This window comes from Varanus komodoensis, unplaced genomic scaffold (genome assembly GCF_004798865.1).
Source record: "Varanus komodoensis strain SLA01 unplaced genomic scaffold, ASM479886v1 scaffold14_1, whole genome shotgun sequence".
In the NCBI taxonomy this organism is placed as follows: Eukaryota; Metazoa; Chordata; class Lepidosauria; order Squamata; family Varanidae; genus Varanus; species Varanus komodoensis.
The window spans coordinates 18,682,042-18,692,121 of NW_025335438.1; the positions used below are offsets into that span (position 1 = coordinate 18,682,042).

Genomic DNA, 10,080 nt, shown 5'->3' on the forward strand with positions numbered 1-10,080 from the left:
AGCCCATCAAGCAAACATGTCTGTTTGTTCTATTTATTTCTATTTATTTTATTTATACAAAGTAAAATATGTATTCACTATATGTAATATACACAATGGGCCACAAACAATATCCTATATGGAAAAGATCTGTGGTAACAAATTAGTCATACAAAAATTGGTTATTTTGCCTCAAAATAAGTTTTAAATACTATGATTTGAAATTACAGTAAATAGCACTGCATATAGTCAAAACAGTAAATAATTACAATATTTGGTGGCAACCAGCAGTTTATGACTTTAAAAAATATTTTAAAATGTATATCTTACCTAGGGATGTACTGAAACAGGGAAGTTGGACTTGTTAGAGCTCAACTAATTTCCTTCCTGCTTCTGATCAATTGATGAGAAGTGAGCCAGGTTGGGTATTTTTTCTGACTTCCACCTTCAGAAAGGGCTGCAGACTAAACTGGTATAAGCACCTGGCAACTATGTGGATCTATATGACCTGTTTCTTTGGAAATCTCACTAGCAACACATGGTTTTCAGGTGGTTGCTTGTTCAAATGGCAGTTAAAATGTGCAAATTGCAGTCCATCTTAAGAAATATTCTTGCATATCTTTAAGCGCACCATTTATTTATTTCTAAGAACGTAATAATGCTAAAACAATCAACACTGTAAACATGTGTGCATGTGCACACACACATATTAATAGTGAATTCAGTTCTCTGAAAGCCACTCCTCATGTAGTCAAACAATACCATCAGTACACAAGACGGAGCTCCTCAAAGGTTTGTGGGAAGTCAAAGATTTGAGGAAGTACAGCAAATCTGTCAAGGGGGAGACAAACAAAAAATACCATGCAGACTGAACATTTTCAGTAGACATAGCGTACTGACCGACTGGGGGCTTGGGGGATGGAAGGAAGATAATATAATGTAGTGCTATAACTTTGTCCTGATTTTCACAACTCATAAAGTAGACATGATTTCTAAAATGTAGAGAATAAACTCCAATAAAAAGAACAAAAGGCAAAACTATGGCCAGGGACAGCATCAGAATTGATCATCATCATTAAATAAATTAAATAATAAATCACCACAATGGAGTAAATACTACAGACAGGATTTCTGTATTGCCATTCTCAGGGAAGCCTTTAAAGTAAGAACAGGGCAGTTTGTGCCGTTACTTGAAAAGTTGTTTATGAGACAGTTATGACTACAGAGTTCTCAATAGCAAACTTATTTTAACTCAATGCAAGAAACTGAGCAAGTTTTAAGAAGAGCTATACTATTTAAATTCCAATTGTTGATTATAAAAATGATTTGAAGTTTTTTTGTAGGTGCAACAAGGCTCAGAAACTTAAGCCCAAACAAATGGGTAAAATTTAAGTAGTTTGGTTCAGGATCATGCTTGCAGTAGAGTGAACTGTTCAGTGTATTTCCTAGATAATGCAATTGCAGTATATAAAAGAAGTGTGATTCATTGCAATGATTGTCTGTCTTTCTCCCAACAACATTCTGACTTCTTATTATACTTGGAAGGTAAAGGTACTGTCTTGCTGTTGCACCTATTTTCAGAATATCACAATGGAAATGTCAAGACTTATGTATCTATCCAACTTAAGTAAAAATGTAGGTAGTTTTGAGTGAGTGTGTGCGTTTGTGTGTGTGTGTGTGTGTGTGTGTGTGTGTGTGTTAGATAGGAGACTCAGCAGTGATTTATGAAGAAAGCTGTTGTGACTTTCAGCATGAGCGTTGCAAGCTCCCACACATTTGGCCTTTAGGTCTGACAGAGTGTTTGTCTTGCTTCTAGACAAATGCTATAGAACTTTTAGCAGAGATCTTCATATATTTTTAATGTGATCACTATAAAATTTTAATGTAAATCACCATAAATTAGGACTATTTTCAAATCTGTGGGGGAGAGGATGGTACGGTCCAAATGTTTTGGAGCTCTTACAATTATTGCGCATTTTGGAAACAGTCACTCAGACCATTGCGTAATAAGAACTTTAATCTTATGATAAAAATATTCTTTGGCTTAAAATTACTCATGTTCAGTTAATTAAGTATATTTTTCTGTTATTATACTTTTATCCTGCCTTTTCCTCTGAAGATGGTATCTAAGACCCTTCTCTACTTTATTCTCACAAGAGCCCTGTGAGACAAGAGCTAGGGACTGGCTGAAAGTCACCTGATGAGTTTTAGAATCTGGAACTTGCTAATCACAGACCAACGATCAAGCCATCACAACACACATTCAGCTACCCTTAAACAATTTTTGCTAATTTAAAGATACAAAGTATAAAACTATATATTTACCCTGCCTGTTACAAATAAACTCCAGTGAATTCATGCTGCTTCATTTAATGTTTAGATTGAAAACCTAGAGCTTTTCTAATACAATTTCTAATTTTCTAATGTAAATTTGAATAATTTATTATCCCCAGATTTGAATTCTGTGAGCCTGCCTTTGTAGTTGGCAACTGCTTGCAAATAGCATCGGATAGCCATCAATATGACCGGATTTACTGCGGAGCTGGTGTACAAAAAGACCATGAAAACTATATGAAAATCTTATTGAAAATTGGAGGCATTCTGGTTATGCCAATAGAAGATCAGGTGATTTATATGTATCTTCCTTTGCCATGCGTTTAAATGACACTTAAAACTGGGTAATAATATTCTTGATTGTTCTCCTGTTAGCAGTTGTCTTAGTACAGTGAATGCAAAGGTATGTTGTAAACCATAAAGCGGAGAACAATTTGGCCAATTACCCATTTCCTGTGATCACCGGAGAGGTTCCTAGTCCTGTACAGTGTTATTTATGGACAGTTCCTATGCTATTTTCACAGTGAATTTCAAGTAGCTCTTCTCTAAATTCAGTTAAGTTGCTTCCCTAGGTATCCCATTTCTTCTGCCAGGGAAACTGAGTGACTGAGGCATGGCACTAAAAATAGGCATATGGGACGGGATACAATATTTGTCCTTCTTTTTCCTACCCCAAATAAGTTGCCTATCATGGTCTTAATTAAGTTTTCTATCTGTCCATACATCTTCAATGTGAAATTCAACCAATTTAGGAATAAAGTTTGTGTGATTTCAGTATTACAATATTCTATTTTTTATGTTCATATTTAAACAGAGTGTTTTAACTTTGGGGCTTGTGACAAGGTTGCTAGAGCCCTGGGCATGGTCCCTTCCAGTTGCTGTGGCCTCCCTAGTGAGTTCCCCAAACCTGGCTTGGGGTGTAAATGTACATAGTTGGTGGCCAGCAGAGGGCAAGAGAAGCTGTGTTGAAATCATTACAGCTCTTCCCAGCTTTGGCCACCTCTAGTATACTTTCAGACTAATGCAATAAACAGTAGTTCTGTGTGAGGCAGCCACAGCCACCACTTTCATTTCCAATATCCTTAGACCCTGTTCCCAATGTGTACATCAAGGGCAAGGTCCAATTGCAACAGGAATAAGGAAGACAACAGCTGCATCCATCTAGCCTAATACTTACCTTTTGAGGGTTTGGTCAATATGAAAAGAGAGGGATTATACTGACACCAGTCCTAGTTAGTAAGGTCTGGGTTGTGGGTGGCAGGCATGGACTGGCAGAGTGCTGGGACCAATATGTTTGTGCTGAGTGGGGTTCAGAAAAAAGAAAAGGGTTATAGTTTGAGGCTGATGCAGGATGGAAATGCACAATCCAATATCACACAGAAAGGGAGCACAGTCCAAGACAAGCATCCTAGAGTCAATACCGGGAGGGCAGTCACATTCAGGAGTAGGCAAGCTTGGGGTGGAAGGGCATGGATTAGGCTGGAAACAGGGATGGGTGCAGGAACAAGCAGGAACACCCAGGAAGGGATGGATGCAGGAACAAGCAGGAAGAAGGTGGAATGAACAGGAATAAACAGGAGCAAGGCAGGAGTGAGATTCAAGACACAGTGATACAGAGGGCCAGTGCACAAAAGAGTCATGGAGACAACTTGTGTTGCTGTGGCAATGAACATCAGAGCAGATGTTCTTTTTATGTTGGTCTCCAGGGCCTCCAGCTGCACTTAGCTGTTCCCTGCAAGTGCCAGCAGAGATTTTCCTGGTTCTGCAGACAATTGCAAAGTTAGCCAGGCCCTGGTCCTGACTCACTTAACTTAAAAACTGGGATTTTGATGACATTGATTGATTGATTGATTGATTGATTGATTGCATTTATATACCACCCCAATAGCCCAGAGGGCTGTCTGGGTGGTTTACAAACATTATCTAACAGTGTGGTTGCTACATTCTGCAAATGTATTCCAAAATGTTCAGGTAACAGTCGAAGAATATAATTCATGGAACAGGCAGATTATATGACAAGGCTCACATGATTTGAGAAGAATCCATTCTCCACCAATTCCCTTCTGCAACTTGTAGCTCCTCTTTATTGTCTTGTGCAAGACCTACCACTTATACGAGGCAGATTTAGTGCTTTCAGGAGAAACCCGAAAATGAACAGAAACATTACCTTTTGATAGGAGACAGGTTAGCCATGCTCCTTCATTATAAGGTTCATTACCTGCCTTCTCCAAGAAGCTAGCATTTCTGCTCATTTTGGGTTGCCCTGCAAGTGCTGAATCAACATCACATAAGTGCTGTAGGCCACTTATGCAACAAAATTGGACAGAGCACAAGAAAATTGGTTGGGGTATAAGCACTTTGTTGGGATCCACCCATGAAGCAATTGTTAGAGCTGCCAAGAGATTTAGCCAAAAAGTAGTTGAGCTAGAAGAGTATCTTGGGAATCCTCACAGCAGATTACATAGAAAACAGACTGCAGTGTTCAATGTACAGGAAGAACTGGGACATTTTTTTTCTCTGCCCATTTCTGTCAACAACATTTTGAAAAGCATGAATTTTTAGCAATACAATAATACTTAGTACTTATTTTTCATTCATAGATATCAAAGGGCTTTTCTACTATGAGTATAATTATCTCCATTTCACTGATGGGGAAGTTTAGATACACTGAAACATGACTGGATCAATCTGATGGTCTCCTTTAGAAACCCGCCTTGCTCAATAAGTAAACAAAGTAACTTTATAATAAGCATTTTATTAATGAAGCATATTTGCTGTATAGATTTTCCTCCTCACATCAAATTATTATTGTTGTTTTACGCTGCATAATAAAGGCATTTTCTCAATTGAAGGGGTTATACTACTCTTTTTTTAAAAAATGGTTGTTAAATATCTCTTGGGGAAAAATGAGTACTGGACTGAAGCAGGAGCTAGCAAAATAAATTGTTGAACTGCTAACCAGTCCAGAGGATTGCAAGGAAGACTGGGTGGATGCTGCTAATAGGTCTTAGATATATACTCAAGTATTTAAAAAAGCAACAAATGAATATTGTTTTAACTTAGTCTTATAAGTCTGTCTTCGGCAAGTACCTAATGAAGCCCTTCCAAGCAAATTTACATAGTAACTCCTACCCTTTTATTTTGATCAGATATACACATCTGTTTATCTTTTTACTTCCAAATGCTTCTGAATGCATACTAACATTGTCCTGGGTGATTCATGGATTTGCATGCATTAGATTTAACTGTCTTAAAACATAGCAGCTTGGTTGTCTCTGTTTATTTCAGCACAGCATATTAATGTGGGCATACAAACTTTTTTGAAGTTAGCAAGGATGTAGTTTTCTAAAAGGAATATGGGAATCATTTGAAATATATTTGAATGTAGTAGGACAAATCCAAGTCCTCTATTTTCTCATTTTAAGTTTTTCTTTTCTTTTCTTTTTTCTTTAATCTGAAAGGTACTAGGCAGTAACTTGATCTGGACAAACTTATCTTGCCTCAGATCTGAAGGCACCTTTTGCAGGCCCTCTCTTTTTTGTTCATAGTGCAAGGTAGTCAGACCAGGAAGCTTTTAATTTACCATAATTTACTATTTTGTCCAAACCAAGTTAAACAAGCACATTAAACTATGTATAGCAATCTTTGGTCATGGTCACACAGGAAATAGCATCATAATACCTATGGGATTTCACTAAGAGGGTCTTGATATTTGTGCTTTACATACAAATTTTGCTAGAATTATCACTTCCCTTCCTATATCCTTGAAGTGATTCATGATATTAAGACACTTGTTGTGGCTGGGGCACATCACTGTTATATTACAGATATCACAGGTGTCCTCTTCAACATACTAAAAGGTCCATGATTGCCAGTACCCAAAGCAACTGTGGTTTGAAAGCCAACTGAATCAACAGGGAAATCTGTATCTGCACATATAGCAGCTATGTCTGTTACATGGATCTATCTCCTAGCTCTTCTCATGCAAATAGTTACATTGGACTTGCTCATCTTAGTACCACCTCACCTTATATCAACTCACTATCAGTATTTGGTTTGAAACATCACAGTTCATGTGGCCTCATTGTAACAGTGCTAAAGATTTTGTCTTTCTCCTCTGTTCCTCTGATCCTGTCTTTGTTGTTACCACTTGCCTATTATAATACCTTGTTCATATCTGCTTAGATTTTGGCAGTTTCAGACCAGCATAAATTGCCTCTTCTAGGTTTGAGGCCTTTTCTGTTCTCCCATTTGCTAAGCTATTGGATAAAAGAGTGATCCTATTCTTATAAGCCGGGAACTCACTTGTTCAACTCAGGATCTGTATTCTTTGCAACATTTGCCATCACATCTCCTGACATGTATATTGGGCTTCATACCTCCAATATACTTTGATAACTCCAAACCTCCCACTGAGGATAGCAGCTATGTGCCAAACAGCTTTTATGGAAGTTGATGGTGTCAAGTCTTGAAATTCAGCAACCTTCGTCTCCCATCAAGGGCACAGTCTTTCAATTACCTTATCCTGACATCTTTGCTCCAGTAGCAGTTTCTATGCAACTTTACTGTAGATGTGCAAGGAATTATGGGCAAAACCTTCTCCCATGCCTTCCACGTTGAAAACATTAAATAACCTATTTTGGGAGGTAGGCCACTATTTTATGTTCAAGTACAACTCATCGGATAGGTCTGGGAGACAGAGTTTGAAAAGCAGTCTATATGTGTTATCATGCACATTTTTAAAAATCATACACTGATAAGTAAGAACGGATGTTCATAAAGTCGCAATATTTGCCCATGTCTTGTGGCTCTCAAACATCTGAATAGAGTGGAAAGATAATGATCATGGTGCTCTGAACAGAACTACTGAGTTCTGTGTGGCCTGTCAATGCTTTCCTAGTTCTAGAAGTGTCTGAATTTTGACTACACTGATGACCACTTGAAGAATCAGAATCACAGGTAGTATGTTTCTATATAGATACTTCCTGGTTTGATTTCTTGTCCCTTAGACAAATAAAGGTGCTACTGTATGTGCAGAGAGAGTGGTCTTTTTCATATTTACTATGCAACTTTCGTTGCAGCCAGAGACATTGTTAACAGAGATAAAATGATGCATTCTGGTTTACCTGTCACATTAATGGGCCTGCACAAGCCTCAGACTTACATAGCCCATCCTTCTTCTCCAGTGCAATCACAAAATTGGACATGTTAGTTTTAATTTTCAGTTTGCCAGAGTTCATCATTGCTTTCGAACTCTAAACCATGGTTTATCTTAAATATGACTTACTGAAACAAGTCAGGTTCATACGCCAAATTTTGAGCTTGGCATATTTCTGTAAAGCATAGTTAAGACTAATCACAGCTTATGCAGACCTAGATGCAAGAATAAACTGGCTAGTAAAAGCAAACATGAAAGCTTCCTTGAAGCTGTACTAGAGGAGGAAATGATCGAGGAAGCTCATTCATATAACAATAAAACCAAATTTATTGTGCCCAAATGAGGATAGTATATGCAAAATGAGTACAGATATTGATGGAGCCATGCATTTAATCACTTTTGTATCATGAATTTTCATTGATTCCATGCAGCTAACACAAATCCTGAGAACTGGGCAGAATACCTGGGAAAGCAAAAACATCCTTGCTGTTTCATTTGCTCCACTTGTGCAACCAAGCAAGAGTGACTCTTGCAAAAATGATACTGTGGGACTGCGTAAGTACTATTTTTGTTTTCCCTTAGTACTGTTTGCTAGTGAAGGTACTTGTATCTATATTGTTAAAGTTGTACTCACATGCATCATTTAGGGGAAACAAATCCGATCTGATTGCTCCTTTTAACATCCATGGCACCTCTGCATATTTTATTTATTTACAATGTGTTTATCTTCCTCCACAGCAAAATAGACTTTAGAGCAGTAAAACAAAACAATGAAAGAAAAAAAACTAAAATACCAAATGAAAAGCTTTTAGGAATAAAATAATAAAACCCATGTCTGATCAATCAAGGAAGTGCTGCCTCTTAAGATTTACAAATTGAGCTCTGCTCACAAAACCAGGCCAGGATATTCAAGAAATGAATGAATGTATTTATTACATTTATATTTCATCTTTCCACCCAAACCTGTGCTTATATGGCTCATAATGGCTTATAATAGCATGTGACACAGTGGCCTGAGGTTGGAAGAAGAAATTTGGGACACCCTTTTATGGGTGGAAGAGCCTTTCTGCTCACTGGAGCAATGTTTTGGATCCAATCCATCCAATTCAAAAAGCATCTGTATAGATTTTTTGTCCCTGAAGTTGAACCAAAATGGCTGATGAGGATGCCATGCAAATTTACTATTAGATATAAATGTGGATCCCTGCACTGGAACTATTTGAAATGTTATTCAGTGTACGGCATTGTTTGACAGTGCCTTGCAGAAGTATTCATAAACATCCTTTTGACTTTTCTACATTTTGTTGTGTTACAACTTGGAACTGAAATGTGTTAATTGCTGTCATTACCATTTCATGTACACAAGGGACTCAATGCTGTGCAGGTGTGAAATAAATTTATCATTGTGCAATACATCTGCAAGGCATTGTGAGGCAGCCATGCAATAAAATCTTTATTCCACCTACCATTTCATATTTCCTAGCCGGCCTCTTTCCTCAGTGCCCACTGGAACACCAGCAACAGTCTCTGGTGGGTGATCTACAGTGACAGCTGTTTAGTGGGAGAAAATGCATGCTGATAGCAGCACACTGAGATTTGTTCTGTCCTTGTGCATACACACACTAGCACACACTACAGTAGCAAGCACACACTAGGTTCCCAATGAATTAGAGGATGAAACCAACTGAAACCTTTTTTTCTGCACAGATGAATTTAAATCTAGAAGGTGGCTCTTCTTTTGTTTGTCGTCATCATTTACTCATATTACTGAGTATCTGTTCTGCTCTATGTACCAGCCAAACTTGCCTTGTTGCTTCATAAGGAGGAATGTATTTGAGATAATCACATATAAAATGAATTTATAAATGAAAGGCATTACCAATTATTTCATTAGAAAGTTCTAAAGCAAATTGTACAATCTTAGTCAGCTTTTCTGCCTGAGACGACTAAGAAGCTTATATGAAAACTTTCAAACTGAAAATACAAGCAACTGATCAAAGGCAGAGAGTGTGGTGTTAAGGCTTTTCTGCATGGAGCATTTACTGAACACTTGTCATTCCTACTCTGAGTTGTTTACAGACTTACAGTTTAGAGTTTTATAGTATGAAGCATACAAAATGAGATGATTTTTTAAAGCAGCAAAATACAGCATTTAATTGTGAAGGTAAGAGAAAATATTATTTTCTCTGGTGTGCAAAGAACAATTCTACCTAGAGGTTTTATAGTAGAAAAGCAGGAAAGGAAGTGATCCTTGTATAGTTCTTCGAGCACAGTTCTGTACTGATACCAAAAGTAAATAAAGTGTCTTAACAGCCTTGTATAGAAATTCTCTTAGTGATTAATAACAAAACATGTTTTATTATAGTTCATTTTTCTTTCTCCTCAGACCCTTTTTGATGCACAATTGATAAGATCATAAGATCATATTTCTTGATACGACACTAAACAGAGAATTTGCTAGTTCAGTCTTAATTGGATTCCAGTCAGTATAATTGATTTTCATTATAAAATGTAGATGAATTCTATAGTCTCTTATATTAATAGTAGTTTTGGATTTAGTCATAGTTGAAGTGTACCCACTAAAATCAAATTAAATCACATTCATTGCA

The 10,080-nt window shown here is 37.3% G+C and overlaps 1 protein-coding gene across 15 annotated transcripts in view; it reads left to right on the forward strand.

Annotated features, from left to right (window-relative positions):
- LOC123020318 (protein-L-isoaspartate O-methyltransferase domain-containing protein 1-like) overlaps nt 1-10,074 on the forward strand; it is a 47,272-nt gene extending 37,198 nt beyond the window's left edge. For all 15 annotated transcript variants that reach the window (XM_044423850.1, XM_044423849.1, XM_044423848.1 and 12 more), the window contains 2 exons: nt 2,433-2,604; nt 7,903-10,074. In XM_044423850.1, coding sequence (XP_044279785.1) covers nt 2,433-2,604; nt 7,903-8,118 — 388 coding nt within the window. In that variant the 3' untranslated portion in view covers nt 8,119-10,074. The remainder of the gene's footprint in view (nt 1-2,432; nt 2,605-7,902) is intronic.
- Nucleotides 10,075-10,080: the final 6 nt, after the last annotated feature.